This window comes from Poecilia reticulata, chromosome 15, assembly GCF_904066995.2.
Source record: "Poecilia reticulata chromosome 15, P_reticulata-male-v2, whole genome shotgun sequence".
NCBI lineage: Eukaryota > Metazoa > Chordata > Actinopteri > Cyprinodontiformes > Poeciliidae > Poecilia > Poecilia reticulata.
Genome location: NC_088844.1, coordinates 12,197,154 through 12,219,501, shown reverse-complemented (window position 1 = coordinate 12,219,501; position 22,348 = coordinate 12,197,154). Strand labels below are relative to the sequence as shown.

Here is a 22,348-nt window from a genome sequence, read left to right as displayed (position 1 = left end):
TTCTCTTGAAACCAAAGCACAATCAGGCAGATGAACAAATATTTCAGCAATAAATGACAAAGAAATTGTTTGGTTTGCAAAAAAAACCTCACAAATAACTTGAGCTGATATACAAGACTGCAAAATAAAAGTGGTGTGGCTGTTTTAAGATGCACAATAAGAATTCCTTTGAAGAACAATGGGCTGCATGGTTGAGTTACCAGAGGAAAGACGTTACCACAAAAATGCCACACAGTATCCCACTTACAATACGTCAGGCAGTAGAGAGCCGAGTGTCAACATTTCTGGAATAAAGTTATTTGGATTGATAAGACCAAAATGTTTATTGAACAAGAAATCTGGTGGTCCACAGTTCTCTTCCTGATATCTTACCTCATTTATTTAGATTTTTTCCATGATTCCACATGATTCGGTGTGTTTGAGGTTCTGTCGTAAAAACTACCCAGATGTAAATAAACTCTCAGAGCTTACAAAGCATTGGAAGAGCAGTGGAGCAAAGTGACCTGATCTGATTTATCACATATTCTTTGTGTTTGTGTATAATGTCTGGACATTCCAGCTGAGGGAAGATAACGTGCCAGGGGCAGTCTGATACATTGGTCAATGTTCTGCTGGGATTCCTAAGAAACCTTGAAATTCTGCCATGCATGTGGGTGTTACATTGACATGAACCACATATCTAAGTATTTCTGTAGACGCTGGGCTGAATTTTATCAACAGTTCAAACTGTGTCGCTGGAGAGTTTTGTTAAGTTTTTATTCGCTTGGTGAAAATACACACACACACACACACCCACGCGCGCGCGCGCGCGCACACACACACACACACACACACACACACACACACACACACACACACACACACACACACACAAACATTTTCTGCTATTTGTCATCAAGCAATTCTTACATTGACACAGGCCAGAAATAATTACTTTACATTAATCAGAGGTGTTCCCTTTTGGTAAACTTAGTTTTCTCCGTAAACATAGGTCGACAGATGTATTTTATCCGGGACCTTGAAACTCAAGTTTGTATTGTAGCTTATGACATAAGAATAGAGAATATAATGTCCTGCGGTTTTTGGATGTGCCACAGGTACAAAACACTGGAATGAAATGGCTTAATTACCTCCTTCTTGTGTAGATAAGTTCTCCAAAGCCTTGCTAATGACCTAGTTATTCTATTCAGGTGTGGTGCAGCAGAGAGGCACATCTAAAAGTTACAGGGCAGCGGCCCTCCAGGACTGGAGTTTGACACCTGTGTGAAATTAAAATGTCTCAGCAAAATGTACCATTCACTATGCAGTACTGGAGACATCCTGGTGGGGTCGCTATGTCGGCACGCCGGGGCAAGGTCACACGGTGTACCGTTCTGCCGTACTCGCCCCTCAAGCTTTCTGCTGGAGCAGCCTCTTCCCTTCCTTCCCTCTCCACTTACTGCCGCACAGCCATGGCGGACAGCGCGAGCGAGAGCGACACCGACGGAGCGGGGAGCAGCTCGGCCACCCCGATGTCATCCTCCGCTTCAAATTCTGGGAAACCAAGTATAGTCATTTCACAGTTTCGCCTGGAGGAACTGACGAACCGTCTTGCATCGTTGCAGCAAGAGAACAAAGTTCTGAAAATTGAGCTTGAGACGTTTAAACTAAAGTGCAAAGCCCTGCAGGAGGAGAATCGGGACCTCCGCAAAGCTAGCGTCACCATTGTGAGTAACGTTAGCCAGCTAACTAGCTACACGCTGTTCTCATTCAACCAAGTATGTTGCATTTGTCAGTAAGTTAGCTGTGGCTAGTGGTATTTATTAAGTGGGGACTGGTCTTTACTAACAAATTTGGGGCGTTATGTGGTGATATTACTCAAAAATGAACACAACTCTTGGATGTTTTGCTAGCTTTGCTAATAGTTAGCTTGTTGCTAAGTAAGCCAGCGGGGTAGCGTTTGCCAGGTGGTTGGGCAATGACTGGCAGCTACTTTGCTTTGTTGTGCTTTGGCTTGCTACAAAGCGCCAGGACTAACATGTGCACCACACCTTGATGGTCTGTTAGCTGATTACTCGCAGTACTGTCACTACGTTATTACCAAGAAGGATACAGTAACTGAGTTAATAAATAGCCGTGTAGAAATGTTGGCACATGCTGACGCCTCGTATGTCTTCATGCTGGGTTAATCAGCCAAGCTTCGTAGATATGTGAAAGCGATCTGTCGGACGGGTGGGGGATATTTAGGCCAAACTTTACGACGTGGCGACATGCCACGCCATTAAAGTGGACAGGTCGACCTCCCTGCTCACCACAACAATTTCGGGAGTTGTGTGTAGCTAATATACGGGGCGACTCGGTCGTATTGAAAAGTTGACATATTGTTTCTGCTTGATGGAGCCCAGTTTAGCCAGGAGGACATTGAAGAAGAAATGGGAAATGAGACTGGCAAGGACAGACATATCATCACTCTGTAATGCTAGCTGCCGTGGCTGTCCCAACATACTTCTCCTTTGCCCTCTGTGCTGCAGTCTTCTTTTCATTAAAAAGTCGACCTCTATTGCAATACCTCTTGACTCCTTTGAGAAAAATATGTTCCCTCATTGACTTACAGACTTCCCTGCAGCCAGATTTGGTGGAGCATCTTTTTTTTTTTTTTTACAGACACATCTAATACATTTTTACACATACAGATTTATAGTAAAATAGATGGCTAAAATGTTGATATTTTTGATTGATTCGAGTCCTTCCTGACCAATGCATAATTTTCTCTTTTTTAGTACTGACCTTCCAATTTTTGTTGTATTTTTTTCTTCTTTATAGGGACTAAGACGCACAAAAGAAGTTCTGTTTTAGAGGTGATTTTGAATCAAACAGAAAATAATAAAAAACAATGCAAGACTACTTCCATTTAAATGGTAACGTGTAGGTTGATGTGTTTATAGTCCAAGAATGGTGGGAGTTGCTTGTGCTGATGCGTTTATTCAGAATGTTGCTTTAGTATTTGACCTGCTGACCCAAAAGCAAAAAGAGGGGCGTGTCATATGTTTTCTCATGCTACTCGTTTTTTGACAGAACTTATGTAAAAGCTCCTGATTCATTGAAATGTTTACATCATGTTTTAGTTCTCTCCCTGGTTTAACGCACCTGGATCAAATGATGGCTGTTAGAAGGCCTAAGAAGAACATTGACATGCTGAAAAGGTTGTTACTACCAGCAGGGAGAGAACTAACGCATGCAGGATGCCATCCTCGAGGACTGACTTTGGGCACCCCTGGTTTACATGTTTCCTGCTCAAAAATCAACCTCGTCCCTTAAAGGGGTTTTGGTTAGCATAGCATTATAAATATCTGAAAGGAAGCTATCTGCTTCAAAGGCCGACATCGTCAGCGGAAGCAAGGTGTGAGTTTGTTTTGCAGAAAAGTGAACCCGGTGTGAAACCGGTCACGTCGCACTCAGGGCTTCAGCATACAAAAAACAAAACACATTTTTACCTACCTCTTTTATTTTGAAGTGTGAAAAGCCCTTTGGCAGCACATAGCACATGGATTTGTTTAAATGTCTAAAACCCTTAGCTATCCCATGATTTACTGAGGATTTCGTTCGTCAAATTTCTTAACCACATTATCCACTTTGCAGGAGTCTTAGCTTCCCGCATATATGGCTGTAGTCTTTGCTTTCTGCTGTTCCAATTTAATCAGGATAAAGATGAAAACATTATCCCATGCCAGGTTGCTGGAGTCTGTTTAACTGATGTTTCCTTTGGCACTGTCCCCATTTGTTTTATGTTGCACAGCAAGCAAGAGCCGAGCAGGAGGAAGAGTTTATCAGCAACACCTTGTTCAAGAAGATCCAAGCTCTCCAGAAGGAGAAGGAGACCTTGGCAGTCAACTATGAAAAGGAGGAAGAATTTCTGACGAATGAACTGTCGAGGAAACTTATGCAAGTGAGTGATTGGCTCAAGAGGGTTCATATTTTCTCTTAAATCTAATTTTTATGTTTGTTTGCAAACATCTTATTCAAACCCAGCCATGTTTCTGTGAGCTGACATTTAAATGCATTCATAAAGTCAGACGCACTTGGAGGAAGTCTGAATTAAATGAAGTGTAGGCTTCTCCTTCGGTGTTTGTGGAGGGTAACCATTGTTAAATAGTCACAAGTTATGGCTGTAGAGCTCTGGGTTGTAATCTTGAATAGTTTGTGTCTTCTCATATAAGAAGGTTCTGACAATATTTGTTGAGCTACTGCTGGAGGCAACACCTGGCGAAGAAGTAGACCCCATAATCACTTTCTATTAGTACTCGACACCGCCGCCTGGGATTCAGTTCCTGACCTTCTGACCTTTCCTCATATCTCCGCCCTTCTCTCTCTACCCAGTTCTTGCCCGTTTGCCGCATACGAAGGCTGCTTATGCCACCAAAATCTTCAAACAAATCAGCTACTGTTACACCTTTACCTGGAAATTAGAATGACTTTAATTATGTTATAAGGTACTTGCTGTGACAGAATAATAAGTTGCAGTTCAATTGCTAAAAATCACTACTTCTTTGTGACCAGATCAAAGGTTAAAGTTGGTGTTACTTCTTACAGATGCTATTTTAACATCTTACAGTTTTGTCCATTTGCCCTAATTTCAAACCAAACTTAACATTGATATTTTGTACATTTTAAAAACTTGCATTTGAAGAATTTCAGACTCACAATGGATGGAAACATTTTAATTCTCAGTCCCAGTGGTGACATTGTTTCTGATCTGGTTTTCTCTTATTCAGGAGCAAACCAACAACCGATTGGAATATGATAGCTCTGCAACGTCTCGCTGAAATGAAACCAAACAAGCAAATGTTCAGAGTCAAACGTAGGAGATAAAAAATATACTTTAAAGTCTTAGCCTGGTTGGACAGCAGACTATCTCCAACTTTGAATTTAAGCCTTCCCTGTGTGTTGACAAAGTCTTTATAGAAACAGCTAAATGTGGTGTTTGGTTGCTACGGGGTAAATAAAATGTCCTTTGAAGAGTGAGAACAGAGAAATCTGTAGCTGCAGACTACTGCAGGAGGGAGGATGCATTGCTGAAGCCAAAATAGCCTGCAAGTTGTTTAAAAATGACTGCTCTGGCTTTGCCACAATTTACTAAATATCTCTATTCACATGGATACTGTGGACTGAGAGCTAATTATGTGTGATTTTAGCTTATTGGTAGCATCCACAATGTTGGAAACATTTCCACCAATCAGCAAGTATCAAAATAAAAATGCTTCCTCCCACCCCCTCTTTCCAGTATTTCCCATTAAGTGAATTTAAATTCTTTTTCCATATTGGTTAGTGAGTTATGTAATTCATAACAGAGATGCTCTGATCTGCTCTGCTGGGCCGCACCCTGGTTTTTGTTTTTAATTCATGAGCCCAAAGTTCTGTGGTTGCCATGTAATTTTTTCCTGTCTGTCTCTCCGGGAAGTTTGTCCCCAAATTCAATACAAAATTTAGTTTTACTCCAAGTATGTAAGCCAAATTTATAAATCTTTATTCAGGCTGCTGCTCTAGCTCATATTTTTTTGTTTTTGTACATTGCATGTATTTTGTTCACCCCCTTTTCCCTTTGTCTGCCTTTCTGTCATAGCTCCAACATGAGAAGGCGGAGCTGGAGCAGCACTTGGAGCAGGAGCAGGAGTTCCAGGTCAACAAGTTAATGAAAAAGATTAAGAAAATGGAGAATGAAACCATCTCGAAGCAGCTAACCCTGGAACAGGTAGGCTTGTTCTTGAAGACAAAAGCATCTATAAGCAGCCTGTCAGCTCAGCTACAGTTTTAATGTCTACATCTTTTCCTTTTTCTTCTTTACATGTTTTTATTTGTGACAGCAACAGGCTCTCCCAGCAGGGAATGAACTTTACTGCAGCAGTCTTTTTTTTTATTTTTTATCTGTATTTACAGAAAAAAAAGATTCAAGATTAATCGGGATTATCCTCTGCAGAATCTTTTCTTTTATTCATAAATTTGGGTTAATGATCTGAATCTTATTTTATCTTTTTTATCATTCTCATAAGATATAGATTGTTTGCCTTCAGCATTATTTTAGAATATGGCTGCAAGAAGAAAAATATGCTTTAGCTCTCAGTTGAAGGACTTTCCCTGCTATTCTCTGTTGCCATGAAGCTGCCTGCTGCCCTCATCACTGCCTGTATAACAGGAGAACCATCACCATGTAGTTCAGCTCCTACAATGTGACCATATTGCATCAGCATGGCATTAGCATGCTGGGCAATTTTTGAGAGAGTATATGATTTTTGTCAGATTCTGAAATTTACACACTCTTAAGATTACAGTTTAGGAAAACCCAGATGAGCATGCAGCAGGTTTCTGCGTTTCTGTTTATTTAATTCCCAGTAGTTTTGCTGGTAAGGCGATGGATCAGCGTCCTGGACATTAGCATATTTTGTTGCAAAATGTAAATTTCAGCCCTAGAATGGTGTGAAAATGCCAGTTAAAAGCTTGAGGGTGTCATCACTCTGTAAAATCAGGTGTGTGCTAATAAGGGTTAAAAAGGCTTCTCAGAGAAGAGGAAGTCATTACTCCTACAGGAACATAAACAGCTAGATTAGTTTGTAAATTACCTCAACGACGCATACCTTCATTTTGTAGACATGGGATCTGATGAGACTAAAATTGTAGTGTTTGAAGAGCCTGGCCATGACAATAAGCATACCTGGATTCAACTGAATATATGGGGAAAACACATACTCTGTGTTTTGATCAATTAATCAGCAGCCTGAGAGTCAGGCGACGGGTTTTGGGGTTTTTTGTGTACTGCACTGTTAATTCGGCTTGCTTTACTCTCTGAGGACGTGCTGACAGGTCCGTCAGATTTCGTCCACACAACAAACCAAAAGGTCTGTTTTTGTATAATGTGAGGTAAATACTTTCCAGTCCTGAAACCTGAAGTTGGTTTCTATTTTCATGAATCTCGCTGTGAATGCTCCAATCAAACCAGCAGACTATCGTATTACTCTTGTCTTCGATTCCTTGATGCAGATCAGTCTCCTCTTCCTCTTCTTCATCCTCCCCAGGGAACGATATGCCAGAGCTTTTCTTTTACAGACTGTCAGGTACACACTGTGGCCAAAAAAACAAAAACACAGTCCATCCCTTCAATCTTGCAGCAGTCGGCATCACCCAGGGTGGATTTGATTTGGGATTTCAATACTTGACTCCCCACCCCAAAGGTGTGTGTGTATGGCTTATGTGCCAAGAATCTGAACATGGAGGACATTTATGGCACTGGCAAATTTTTTGACATGTTTGTGCTCTTAAATGTGTGAAGGGCCAAAATACGGTGGTTCTTTATGGAACAGGCTTATCAGGATGTAGTTTTTGGGTTCAAGTTACATATTTTTTTGTGTGTTCGCTTCACAACAGCAGAGGTTTTTCTGTCTCTGAATGCCATTTCTTTGCCTTTTCTGGTTCCCAGTTGAGGAGGGAGAAGATTGACCTTGAGAACACATTAGAGCAAGAACAGGAAGCCCTCGTCAACAGGCTGTGGAAGCGCATGGACAAACTGGAGGCGGAGAAAAGGTAGAAAACGGCAGTCTCTCTTTGTGTAAACAGAATTGTTGAGATAACTACTTCAAGATGAACGTTTTATTGTCATGTGAGGAATGGTCCTAATTTATGAAACCAAGGCTGGAGCACATTTTACCTGACATGTTTCTTCCATACACAGGACATTTCCGTACTGGAACTTTTTGTTCTCTGCACTTCAGAACTGTGTGTCTCCTAAAAAAATGCGAATGTGGTTTTTATCTAGATTAGGTTTATCGTGTGATTAAAATACTGTTTATATTTGTTCATTTTAATTTTACAGCAAAGGGAACTTTATTTTATTTGGAAGCAAAAGCCACACTGTCGATTATTTAGATTGTAAAATATAACATTAAAATTTTGTGTTAATGTTATATTAACTTGAACTGTTTTTATTAGTAGAAATGTAATTTTAAATCTATTTTACATTTGCAAGCCCTTGTTTTCTGAAAGTAGGTCCACTTAATGTCAATGGGCAGAGTTGCTCTAATTAAAATTAAAGTCTTAAAACAAAAGAACAAATATTTTTAGGCAATTTATGATCAGACGTCAATAGAGAGCACATTTGTGTAAAGTCCTTTTCTATTCATATGTTCTGTAAAAGTTGCTTAAGCTAAATATTTGGTTTTTTTGTGCGTTTTTATTAAAGCATCTGTTTCTTAATCAAAGTTGTATCTTTCTTTTAAACTAGAATTCTTCAGGAAAAGTTGGACCAGCCCGTATCAGCTCCTCCATCTCCCAGAGACGTTTCCATGGAAATAGACTCACCGGAGAACATGATGCGGCATATCCGCTTCCTGAAGAACGAGGTGGAGAGACTCAAGAAAAGCCTGCGCACCACAGAGCTGCAGCGTAAGTTTTCACTCTCCTCCACCACATGATCCAAGGTGTGTAAGTCGGCCTTTCTTGATAATTTAATGATGACTAGTAAAACTGACTCATGTGAACGAAGGTGGAGAGTTTGTTCTGCCCCGTTTTATCTCCCTGACCTCTTCATGACCTCGATCTTCTCTGGATGCAAGAAACCAGTGTTGTGACTGAAAGTCTACAAAACTGACCTAATCAGTTTTTTAAATGGGGTTTATCTCTGGTCTTTATTTTAAAAAGGTAACCAGTGTTTTGTCTTCACTTTATTATTATAACCTTATCAAAAAGCACACATTTCAAAATGTTGTCGCTATGAAAACAGTTAAAATAAATGACTAAGGTAAACAAAAAGTGGTCTCTCTCTCTCTAGAGATTGTTTTTAGAAAAAGTTTCAAAGATGTTTTTATCTGTACTGTTTCCATATCCCACAGTCAGCATTTTTGCTTTCCCAACTCTAGCTGTTGGCAAACTTTTAGAAAAGTCCCACAGTAAGTGAGGAAGTTTGAATCACCAGAGATTGCTGCGATAGATTTGGAAATCGTTTCATGGCCGGGTGACGACAAAGCCGATGCAATGATTGTGACAGCTGATCGACTTATGCATCTACATTATCTGTACATTTTTTGAATGTAAATATTTAACTCAGACATTTGTTTTCAGTGGACCATAGTTAAAGTTTTATTATATTATAGTCTAAAGTACTGGAATCTCTTCTCTATTGTTACAGTGGATAGTTTGAATAATAATCTGTTCAAGGTTATCCATGTCTTTAATGGTATTGTATAATGTACGCCTTTGCAGCCATGCAGACGATAAAGGATTGATAGATTATTTAAAAAATGCACTAATCAGAATTGCAAAGTCTTTTTTTTAACTCTAGTTTTTTTTTTTGTTTCACAAGCAGATACTGTTTGTTTTTTACTATTCATCTTTCATCTTAAGGAGCAACATTTTAAGCAAAGATAAATGCTCCATAAAATAGTTGTGGGTCTTTTTTTTTTTTACACAGGAAGCAGAGGCGACATCATACCACATGTGTGGGGGGGAAAAAAACACTGTAGAATTGCTGAACTCTGAATCATTAGTAAAACAGACTGGACGCAAAGTAGACTTTGGATTTTATCTTTCTGCTTTTTTCACCACTAGGGGGAGATATAATGCTAAATATTTAAACAAACTTGGTGAAAGACACTCGCAAGACTGCTATGGCATTCCATAGCAGTCTTGTTATCCAAGACTAGCATTGGCCCACTTTGTAGGGAAAACAAAAACATTGTAATGCACAAACTGGGTTATTGTGTGAGATTACTGGAACACGATGTGCCATTGTTCGGGTATCTCTGTTTCTGTGTGCTACTGATTCGCCTAGCTGAATATTGCTTCAGGTGTTCTTTATTTTACAACCCTGTATTATATCTGTGATAAAGCTGGCAAAAAAAATCCCATGTTTTTTTTTTCTGTCTAGACACAGAGAAGCGTGCGCAGTACATAGAGGAGGAGCGGCAGATGAGGGAGGAGAACATTCGGTTGCAGAGAAAGCTTCAGAGGGAAATGGAGCGCAGGGAAGCGCTGTGCCGGCAGCTGTCGGAGAGCGAGTCCAGTCTGGAGATGGATGATGAGAGGTAAAGGTTACTCTGGGTCAGAGTAATTCTGACTTTTACTGGTGTACAAAATTATATCCACCAGTTAGATCAGTGGATAAAAGTCAGATATTCTTCATTAGAGTCTTGACCAAAGTTTTGAACGCATTAAACCTGTTGGCGTTCAGTTTGAACGTTGTAAATTAAACAATGGGTCATTAAACCTCCTGGTTTGAAGAGATTGAAAACCAAAACAATGATGAATAACAATGCAAGGCTGCTGTTCAGATTACAACTTGGCACCAAACACTTGAATTTGGCTTTGACCCGTTTTAAGGTGGAACCTGTACAGTTCCTTGCAGAAGACCAAACCTGTCTTGTTGCAGTTTGATGCTGAAAAGTTCAGAGAATTTTAACAGGATTTTATGTGATTAACACAAAATGGTGCATAATTGTAAAGTGGGAGAAAAACATGCAATGCTTTTCATAAATACAATCATGAAAGCTGTGACATGAAAATGTTTTTAACTATCTCGATTGAATGTGAGTATTCATTCACTTTTTTTCATGATTAATTATGTTGAAACCTCAGAGAGACAACCATGAACCCAGTGGTCACTTAGCCAGAGCACCAGTGTTTGTTTTTCAGAGATAAAACCACCCAGGAGGTGAGCCATTGCTAATTGACTCCACCAAAAGGCCTTTATGTAAGAGTGGCCAGATGGACATGTTGAGGTAGTGTCCCTTCAGTAAAGTGTAGGGATGTTTTTCTGTGACAGAAACTGGGAGACTGGTCCAGCCAATCCAACCTGAATAAACTGAAGAGGTAAATGTTGGGGTTTTCATCATCCTCATCAACTGTAATCAACACCGCTGTAATATAAAACGACTATTTTTTTTTTTTATTGTTGCTGAGCCATTGTAACTCTGCCAGGACTTTTAGTGTTGTAGTCTACCTGGAACCTGAATAATGAGCCGTCTCTAAGGTTTTCTATTAGATTGGCCCATATTTAGCTCCTGCCACCTCCTTTGTGTTGCTCTATTTCCTAAAACCCTAATAAAAAACTTTGCTACTAACTTGACCTTTGAAGAAGTTGAGGGTATTTATACTTTTGTAAGGTGCTGCATCTCATTTTGTGTTTTAGGGGGGTTTCTTTTCCTTAAGCAAAGCGAGAACAAGACAGAACGCAGCAAATCATTCCAGCCACATCAAAGCTTACATATTGCACTTCTCAAGCAGCTTTTCTGAATTGTTGATGCCTCTGACATTCTTTTAAATAAAACACACAGGTTGTACTCGCACTGCAAAAGCACAACATCTTGCCAAGTATTTTGGTCAACTTTCTAGTACAAATTTCTTTGTGAACTTGAAATAAGACAAAACTAATTTATATCTTGGTAGCAATATATAGCAGCTTGTTTTAAGTCAATAATTAAATATTGATTAAAAAAATATTAGTTTCACTGACATTTTTTCACTTGTAAGAAAACATTAAACTGATGCAAGTCCAAAAAACATCTGCCAGTGGAACTAGTAATTTTTTTTGTGAAACTATTTGAAGGGCTGTGCATAAGACTGACATGACTGTCATAAACATTACATAACTGTCATGAACTGTCATGGAGGAGTCTTCATGAATGGTTGACTGTTGTCATGAAGTGTCCTTTGGTAAATGACACATTTTAATGCACATTTCAATTAGAATTAAAATGCATTACAAGTGTCAATTTTGCATTATTTGGTAAATGACACTTTTAAAGCAAAGTTGCATTAAAACTCACTTTAAAAGTCAATTAGTTGTCAACTTTGCATTTAAAAAGTGACTGACTTGAAACAAGCTATATCTTGCAGAACAGTTCCTTGTAAGTTTGTTTTTGTCCTATTTCAAGTGTCTGTAGATGTTTGCACTAGGCACTAAACCAAAACATGTGGACTCCAGGTGATTTCCTGCTTTGTTTATAAGTCTACAATATCTGATTGTCAAACTCATTGGGGCTTTAAGGGATTGTTAGCTGTTGGCATGCTAATACAATGACCACAAACTATGCACAAGTCCTTTACACACACACACAAAAAAAAAACATTTACTGGTTCTTTGGCAAAAATGCTACAATATCCAGGACCATGTTGCCTGCCATTTGTGCAGATACTGGAAAAACATTGTGCAGAGTTAAAAATAACACCAAACAATGCAATATTAGATTTTCCTGGCTTCAGGTGTCTGCTGGGTGTTTGAGTTTTAGGGCGCGGCACATCTTTGACACCACAGGGTGTGGAGAACGCACACGATATCATGATACTGACTGAAAGTAAACCAAATGATTCTAGGTCATTGGCTGTCTATTTTATGATTGGGAGCTGTAACATAAGATAGGAAAAACCAATCACATCCTTCTGTATTAAGAATACATCCAAATGGACAGACTTAGACTGGATTTATATTGAAAAATAAATGGGAACCTGTATGTTTATTGTAGCTTGGAAATGCTACACCCATATCACAATGAACAGCTACAATCTGTCTGTCTTCAGACTGACTTAAATGTGATCTTCCTGTTTACCTGCACAATAAAAAAAAAATTCTGTAAAAAAAACAGGAAAATGTCCTGGTAATTTTCTGCCAGTACATTTTCCTGTTTTTTTTTTTTTTACGGAATTTCCGACAGTTTTTCCCGTAATTTAACAGTTCTTATATGTTAAATTTTAAACACAGAAAACTTAAATTACGGGGGAAAAAACTGTTATAATTACGGAAAAATTGTGCCGGAAATTCCGTAAAAAAGCAGGAAAATGTACTGGCAGAAAATTACCAGGACATTTTCCTGTTTTTTTTACGGAAAAATATGAAATGCTGTTAAATTACGGGAAACTTCTGATGGAAATTCTGTGAAAAATAAAAAAAGTAAAACTAAAAATATCCTGGCAGAAAGTTACCAGGACATTTTATTTATTTATTTCAGAATTTTCATCTTATTTTCCATAATTTAACAGTTTGTCAATTTACCAATATTTTGTTAACCCAAAACTGAAATTCTCTGTCTTTTTACTGTCTTATGTGATATATTCACAAACCTTTTTAAAAGCCTTGGACATTTCCAAATACTTTTGTCTTCCAAACCATTGAATTTTGAAACAAAAATAAATTCTAAGTCCGCAGGAAATCTAGTTGTAGAACACAAAACACTTAGTTTGATCATGCAAAGTGATATAAAAATGAAACCGTTCTACAAACAATTTGCAGACTTTATTTTGAAATTTAAGATCATGAATTGACATGTCATCTAGTCTAACCTTTGCTATTATATATTAAACATAGTCTTGAGCTTGCTAATGTTTATCTTCTTTACATCACAACTAATTAATTGCATTTTACTGTACAAATTTTCAACATACAGTACAAACCGAAAGTTTGGACACACCTACTCATTCAATTGAATTCAAGACTGCTTAACTTTGTAAAGCAATCTTGACTCTAGTCTTTGAAGTCAAATAATTTTGTTAGGTTATTACTATAAGATGGGACATACAAAAAATTGCTTTGGAACATGAAAATCATAGTTGTAAACAGGACCAACATACTTCAAAATAAATGCCAAAAGTCAACCACTATTTTTTTATGAAATACAGGTATAAATGTTTAGTTAAAAATCAAATGCTACATAAACCCAGCCTAATGCCAACGACGGTGGAAGACACTGGATTCATGAGTGTGTGCTCTCATAACCTCTAGTCGCTGTGAACATAAAACAAAACAGTCCATTTTATGTTCTGCAAAAAAAAGTTAATCCAACTCTTAGGTCCAGTTACCAAGAGCTTGAAATGTTCTTGTGATTCGTAAAGGTTCTTGGTGCACCAGGTTTGATGAGATGATCAATCACGTTTAAACTTCAAAAGACTCAAATTTTTCATGGATTCCCAGTCATTCAGTTCATTAAGGGACTTGAACCATCTGGGTGGAATGCAAAGCTGCTTCTTCACCTTCGTCTGCGTCATGTCAGTCGACCTCGTTCAGGGTTTGAGTCCAGAAAAACTAAACGAAGAGAATGAATACTCAAGTTTAACACAGAAACACTTCATGTTATAAACTTATTTTACAAAATTACATTACAGCAGCACATCACCTTGCTCATCAGCGTCTCACCAATTGCTAATAGCTCTTTCAGAAACAACAACATTGAGTAATTTTGATGAATTCTGACATGGGTTTCCTCCGCAGGGTGGCTGGGCTCTCCCTTAGAGATAAGGTGAGAAGCTCTGTTATCCGGGAGGGACTGAGTAGAGCCGCTGCTCCTCCACGTTGAGAGGAGCCAGTTGAGGTGGCTCGGGCATCTGGCCCGATTAACCAGAGACAGGAGGACAGTCTTAGCGCTGTCAATCAACTTACCATTACAGGAAAACCGTTTATTCACTGTCATCGGTGTCCATGCAAACTAGCCTCAACATTCATGACGGGTTCTGTTAGCTGCAGCGTAGCCAAACGCAAGAGATAGGGGAGAAGTGGGATGAGCAGCACCACAAGAGTTTGTGATTGACACGCTAAGACCTGCCTCATGGCTCCGACTGTTTGAATCCAGTTAGCACTGGCTAACAGAAGAGCTAAAATTTTTTCACAGATTATCTCATGTAATATCACAATGCTGCCAAATATGGCAGCATTGAAGCTGCCATATTTGTGGCAGCTTCAACAAATATGTAAAAAAAATGTATCATAAGTTACATAGTGCTGCATTAGACATTATTAGAAAGACACATAAAACATTGTCTATGTTACTGTATTGTAGAAAACACCACACATTTCTTAATTTAAACTAAAGGTTTAGTAAAACAAAAACACATGTACACACCTATTATAAAGATGCCTAGTTGTTTGCCAGGAAAAGTTCAGGAGTGTCTGGACGTAGCTGTTCAGGAGAGAAAACAAAATAACTATATAAGGAGAAAGAAATGTAAACACCAAAACATGCAAGTCTTCCAATAATTAAATCAATCATTTGTTTTTTTTTAACAATAAAATGAAATCATTTGTTCTGACAACAAATTTAGAACAGTATTATTTATATAGTTTTTAAGCTAAACTACAATAACCAATAATGAGTTTGCAAGCAGGCATTTCAGTAAAAACTCCCAATTGGAAGAATTTTTTTTGCAAACGTCACTTTTTTACTCTCAGTGACGTTTTTTCCCATTTCAGAAACAGCAAAATTAACTATCTGTATGTACAATCCACTGACGTACAATTTATATGAGGCAAGAAGCTTCTGACCCACTGTAACAGTTTATCAACATAACCTAATCTCAACATGCCTGATTAGAGCACCGAACATGCAACAAATTTAACGCTGACTGGAACACGAGCCGTCCCCAACTCTGTCTTACCGTCGTCCCCTGGTCTGACGGTTTCCTTCCGCCCCCAGTTTATGTTCGTTTGTCGTTCGACCCCACCATAATCCCCACCACCACCTCTAACTACCCCCCACTCCAGGAGACATTTCCCATATTCTAAAACCCCAAACTTGACATGGAAAGTATATTTACCAAAGTTTAACGACCACCTGCTTTTATGTTAACAACCGGGACATCAAATCATGTTTAGAAAATAAGACAACTGCAGATTGACATTTTTAAAAAACAGGATTGAGACATAAGTAGCAGGACGCCATGAACGGTTAGCTTTTACGCGCCCAGTTCAGTTTGATTTGAAAAAACGGACGATACGAGTTCGGTAAAATAAAAAAATAATAGTAATACAGCAGTCGCCGCGTTTTACTTTTACAATTCACAAGCAAACACAGCATTTAAAAAGTAATATATACGTTTTTTGGAAAAAACAAAAAAAAAACTGTAAAAGTTTGCAATTATAGACTGTGCCAGGACTCTCACAAAGTCAACTACACATATTTCAAAACCTTATTCACAGAAAAGAATGTGTTCTTGCTTACTTTACTTTACCACGGAGGTGCCAGAAAGGTAACGCCAGCTCTTGATCCAACCGAAGTCCAAAAGATATATCTTCCAGGGTCCGGCTAGCGAACTTGAAATGTCGTCTGACCAGTTGTCGCGCTTTGCGGGGGTTCTTGTTCCCATGATGCAATGCGTAAAATTGAAAATATAGTACAAATACCTGTAAAACTAAAAACGGAAAAATTCCTTCAAATTTCTACAGTATATTTACCCGTTTTTTTAGTTGTTTGTTTACAGTGTGTCATACCACTAATCTAACTCCAGTTTCTCTATTTGACTTTCTGCCTTTATGAATCGGTCAGTTTATGCGTTTATGTTTTTTCGCAGGTTTTCATAAGGTTGTCTGATTGTTCTCAGGTACTTTAATGAGATGTCTGCACAAGGCCTGCGAGCGAGGACCGTGTCCAGCCCCATCCCCTACACTCCTTCTCCCAGCTCCAGTCGACCCATATCACCTGGTGAAGACAAAACATCAATAAAAAGCACCTTTGATGTCAATTATTGTGACTTTTATCTTTGATCCAAGTTTTATCTTTGTGACAAAGGTTGTATGGTAATTGTTCTGTGTCTAACCTGGTGCAAACATTCATAAACAAGGTATTATAATGTTTGATACAACAGGAGCTGCTCTGCTCAAAAATCCTATCTGATCTTCATCTGACTGAAGATACATCCTCAAGGGCTTCTGGACTAGAAAACCTATTTTTAATTTTATATCTTTAATATCTTTCAAATGCATTACTGAACCCGGTTTGAGTATAGTTTAAACTAAGGATAGCTATATTTACTAGCAAAAATTGCAATAAAACCAAAACGGTTTGAACACACAACCCTTCATTGAAAAATTTGGCAGGGTTTGACAAAGCAGAGTCGAGTGTAGTCAAGTGATTTAGTGCTACATTTTGCCAACTGTATTCCATAGGTATTAGTGTTGCTTTTGACAGTTCTCAAAGTGGAGTTTAGGTCACCAGTCATACATGGTGCACAGCATTCCTGCTGAATTTATAGCTTTTGTCTTGCACAACTCCATCGGGTTGGAATTGTGACATTGGAATCTGGTACCAACCATCAGCATTTGTTGAAAGGTCAAATTTACGACTTGGTGTTGCTCACACAGTAAAGATGTCTTCAGCGTGTCTTTACTTTCAGTAATCTGTAATTCAGATTTTGCGAAAGATTGGAGCCAGGAAAAGAAATTAACAGCAGAAAACCATCTCTGTTTGGTGCTGCTTACTACAATTTGACTAACTTTAACGTCTTTGCAGCAAACACACAGCAAAAAAATGTGAAACGAAGCAAGAATGTTGAATTAAATAATTTTAACCCATGCAGCTATTCATTTCATTCATTCATTTAAATATCGCTCCCAATGGGTGATTACTCTAAATTTCACTCCACCTTCTCTTCCAGGGCTCTCGTATGGGACTCACACAGTCGGCTTCACCCCTCCAGCAACGCTGTCCAGAGCTGCCATTTCCCACTACAACACCCCCGCCCTGCACATCCACGGAAGCTCCTCTCATGCCGTAGCAGTAAGTGACATCCACAAGTTATTGTCCCCAACTCTTTAAAATATTGGTGGAGCTCTTGGGGAGAGTGTTGACCTCCAGTCTTAAAGGGCCAGTCTGCTTTGTATGTTTCTGCTCCAACACAGCAGATTCAAAAGGTTGAATGATCTCCTCAGCATGTCATCAGATTTTATAGCAACCTGCTAATGGCTCATTCATTGATTCAAGTTTGTTGAGCTGCAAAAGCAAACATGACATCAGTCCTGAAATGCTGACTTTGTTTTACTCTGGTTTACAGTTTACAGATGTGGATAATAAAAAATAGAAAGCAACAGTAAACAAAAATCAACATGTACACTTTTTAGATCACAAAAATATCCCATTACAGCAGGTTTAAAATAGTACTTATGTACATTCAGTTAACATATGTTTAGATGGCAAAATATAAATTCTAGTTTAACTTCCAGAGTTATTTAAATTAGGGATGCACCGATTGCAGCTTTCAGGCCGATTGTCGATTACCAATCTTTTAAAAAGCCTGACCTGCCGATTACGATTTTGGCCAATACCAATTTTCTTTTGTCTGAAATTTTGCTCAATATACAGTAGCAAGAAAGTTGCTGAATTGGCAAAAGTGGGGAAGCTATTGTTAATTGTAAATATGCAGACATTACCCAAACCATCATTCTTTTTTACTTGACAAATTTATTTATTTTCTGTGAAGACAAAAAAATGCCGGAGTCCATGTAGTTCAGGTAACTTGGAATAGAAATTGCCTAATATTTTGTATATTCTTCCATTTATTTCTTAAAAACATTTTATATTGTCCTTTTAGAGGTTTATTTTTTTAAATGCAAAGAAATGACAGCTTGTAATTTGTCATTACCAGCTGCCCATGGCCTAATTTCAGTCTTCGACTGAGATTGACCCTATTGAGCGCTAATGTGCTCTTGGGGTTTATGCATCTAATGTTTGAGTACTGAAGTATCTCCTCGAGGAGTTGAGTAATTGATGTGGACCACCATCTCCAAAAGCTCAGCCAGGGAGTATAAATGGCGCCTTTCAGATGCAAAGCATTTGTCTGTAAAAACCATTTTAAATAAAGGGCCTCTGGTGCTGCAATATTCTTGATTTTTGAACAAAGGTTGTCACAAACCTCAGCAGATTGTTTTAATGCTTGTTAAATCATGTTACTAGTAGCAAGACCTCAAGCTATACAATTTTTATTTGGAACAATGACTGTAAAGGTATTTTCTGCCTCTCAGCTATAGTTTACAGGCAGGAGGTTTTCACATGCAGATGTTTTGAATAGACATAATTGCAGCCTCAGTTCTGGCATAAAGTAGCGCCACCCTCTGTCAGGAACGCCCCACTTTTCATATAGTTCTGCAATCAAATATTTCAAACTAAAACCTGGCAGAGAAAACTCTTGGTTTTGGTTCTACTATGGCTGCACTCTGTCACTGATATGGGTTGTACTTTCTGCAGCTCATAAATGATCTAAAGTCAAGTTGACTGCATGTTCATGTTTTCAATAAGTTGATAGCGAAATGAGCCGTTTACATAACTGTTTATGACTCGGTTGATGTTTTAATGAGCTGGTTATTGCAAGTGTTTGTTCTGGGGAAGCAACAATCCCTTATCAGCTATTGTATCTTTATATTCTGTCATGATTGCAATATGTTAACACTGTTGGTCTTAAGCTCCGGCTTAAATGTTGTTCATACTATGATGACTGAGAGTCCCATGATGAGCAATGTAGGAACAACTCTGGTCACATTTCCACTTTTTGGCTTCTCTTTGAAAGGATTTTGAACTGTAAAAGTGTAACTTTTTAAAATCTTTCTACATATTGACTCCATTTATCAACTCATACCTATGTTGGCCACAATATTATTAGCTTTCAGTAATATTTTGTCTCGTCTGTTTGTTCAAACATAACTCCTATTTATTTTCTTTCTTTCTCAGAGGCCCTCCCCAAGAAGAAGCACCAGTCCCGACAAATTCAAACGTCCAACACCACCGCCCTCTCCCAACACGCACTCAGGGGCCCAGCAGGCTCAACCGCCGCTCCCCCCTCCAGCCCAGCCCATGGTCCAGTCCATGTCCTCCCCAGCAGCCATGTCACAGCACGCAGCGACGGCACCACCACAACAGCCTCCCTCCCAGCCTTAACGCCACACATACACACACACGCGCGCGCACACACACAAAGTCTCTTTGTCTCTGCGCATGACTGCGCATTGAATGCCACGATGCTACCGCTGCAACTTCCATCATTACCAGCTCTGGAAGTGAAGTTTCTTACTCTTAACAAAAGTCCACAAGACGCAGCTTCAGATGTTTCGGAGGGAAAAGGAAACAAGAAGGCAAACTCGGCCTCGGTGACGGCAGCGGCCTGCCAAACCCACATGTGGCGTTACTTAGCTACTCTCAAAAGGAATGGATGCATTTCAGAATAAGAGCTTCTGGGATTTGTAGGATAATTGTTCCACCCTCTGTCTCGTACCTGTTATGTTCTTTGTTTGGGACTCTAGCTGGTTGGAGTTGTTGTGGCGCTTCTAAGATAGCACAAACGGCACAGTTAGTGTGTTTCATGGTGGTGTTTTATTATAGGTTGGATGTTTGGATCAGTGGATGTACAGCTAGAGAACTGGATGGATTGATAGATGGTTTTTTTTTTTCATGCCTATAATACGACATGGCAGTAATTTCCTGCACTCCAGTTCTCCCCTGTTGTCTTCTAAGCCGTGTCATCATGACTCCAAGTTAATTGTGGCTTTGATTAGGTCCTCAAAGTGTTGTGAAAGGATGTTCTCCGTTAACAGGGCATTGGATCAAAAGAGAGCCTGCAACGCAGTTATTTTAGTTCCCGAAAGCCTTGAATTTAAAATGAAAGTTTAAAAAGAAAAAAAGCATCCATGAAGATGGACACTGGTACATAAACCAGAGATAAATGTCACCAAATATAGTCCAAGGTGTTACAGCTTAGTCATGTACTCAGTCTTCTCTCTGATCTCTCTAGCTGGTGTATTTCTGAAAGCTTCTATCATCCTAATGGATATTTCTCATCAGAAAAAAAAAGAAAAAAAAGCATAAGTCTCTTTACACTAAATATACATACTGCTAAAGCATTCTGACTGAATGGTACTGTTGACTAAATTTCTATGTATGATTAAAGCTCTTGACATGACGACACCTGCTTTGTCAGTTTTATGGGCAATTGCTTCTCGTTTGTAATCCTGTGAGGGTTTAAAAAGCAACCCGCTTACAGCCGTCTGTTATGAGTTTTCCTAGGCAAAAATCCTTTTTTTTTTTTTTTTTTTTTTTTTATGCACATATTTATCAGATCACTGTGTATTTAGCCTGCCTGTAATGTTTCTTTGTGGAAGTTATCATATCTTACATTCTAACAGTAATTGATGGAGAATGTTTGTGCCTTAAATAAATCTGCACCATCTAAAAGCCCAATGTGATGCTGTACAAAGACAATGCTTCTGATGAGGGGATTCTTGGTAAATGTCCAGCGCTGTATGACAGGTGAGTCTGTTTTAGAGCCTAGTGCCGTTATGGTTCGGTAACATTAAAACAGCTTTTACTTTGCAAGTTGTGTGTAAATTTCAAATTTTGTTCATTGAAGTCTTATTGGTCTGACAGGATTCCTGCAGGGTCTTTAAAAAGTCTTCAGTTTAAACGGCTCAAAACATCTCTGATGCATCCATATTTTCAACAACAGCTTTAAATTACGTTTGGTTTCATTATAAATTTGGACACATCTTCACTCGCGTTTCTTTCTTGGACTTTGTCAACTTTTTTTTTTTTTTTCGCTGCTGCTATGTTAAAATTTCTTTTGACGATGTCCGAAAATGAAGGGATAGGAAAAAATAATAAATACAACTGACATTGGTAATATCTTGAGGGTTACTTTAATTTGCTTGCCATTAATGCTCATTCATAAAACCATAAGCAGCCCAAAGATCCACATATGTTTGACAACACATCTGCTTAAATGTCTTGCTCTAAAAGATTTGAATAAAATACTTCAGTTTGGTTTATAGCTAGTTAAAACCTGAATTCAGTTCCTTATCATAAAACATCCAATAAAAAAAGATTGCTTGGAACAAAAATTTTGACCTACAAAAAAAAAATAGCTTGTAGTATATGCACTTATGATCAGGTTCCAAGTCCTGCTGGAAAATGGGAAAGCATATTTGTAAAGCTTGGCTGTGAAGGAAGCATGACATGTTCTTACATTTACCAGGTAGACAGGACTACTGAGGTAGAACGTGATAAAATTATGGACCGACAGCAGCAGGGGACGTGACCCAAACTCATTTCAGAAACTTTCCATTTGCATTCTGTGGCTCTACACTCTGGGACCTCCTTGAAAGGCAGAATTGAATTTAAAAATAGGACTTTGGACCAAGGGGCTTCAGTCCAGTTCTCCTTACCTTAGATAAAATACTTCTTACATTTTCTCTGGTTGAGAGTTCGATTAACTCAATGAATTATTTGTATCCCATGTTCTGGGTGCATCTGTGTCTGGTGGCTCTTAAAGCACAGACCCTAGCTGTGGCCTGCATCTGGTCAATCTTCTCTCAAATTTTTGAAAGGACTTTGCTTCACAACCCTTTTAAAATTGCATTTTTCTCTGTGGACTGTGCCTTCCCTACTTCGTCCTTCTCGGTAAATAGGCTTCGATAAAATAAAAACAGCTTTTTTTTTTCTTTTTTTTTAATGGCAGTGTCCTTATATGGCTTAACTTCCTTGCAGAGGAGGTCAGTGACTGCTGGGTAATTGTAAAGTAATCAAGTGTTCCTTGCATTGGTGGTGCCATAACAGTCTTAAAATAAATGTTTATTGGTCTTGTATAC

General features: G+C 38.6%; 1 protein-coding gene across 1 annotated transcript; it reads left to right on the top strand.

Annotated features, from left to right (window-relative positions):
• Positions 1-1,298: 1,298 nt before the first annotated feature.
• Positions 1,299-20,667, top strand: LOC103476731 (coiled-coil domain-containing protein 6). The gene is made up of 9 exons (XM_008429262.3): positions 1,299-1,706; positions 3,776-3,925; positions 5,600-5,728; positions 7,448-7,551; positions 8,249-8,409; positions 9,890-10,046; positions 16,324-16,424; positions 17,377-17,498; positions 19,443-20,667. The coding sequence occupies exons 1-9, from the start codon at positions 1,302-1,304 to the stop codon at positions 19,647-19,649; spliced, it is 1,536 nt and encodes a 511-aa protein (XP_008427484.3). The 5' UTR covers positions 1,299-1,301; the 3' UTR covers positions 19,650-20,667.
• The last annotated feature ends 1,681 nt before the right edge of the window (positions 20,668-22,348 follow it).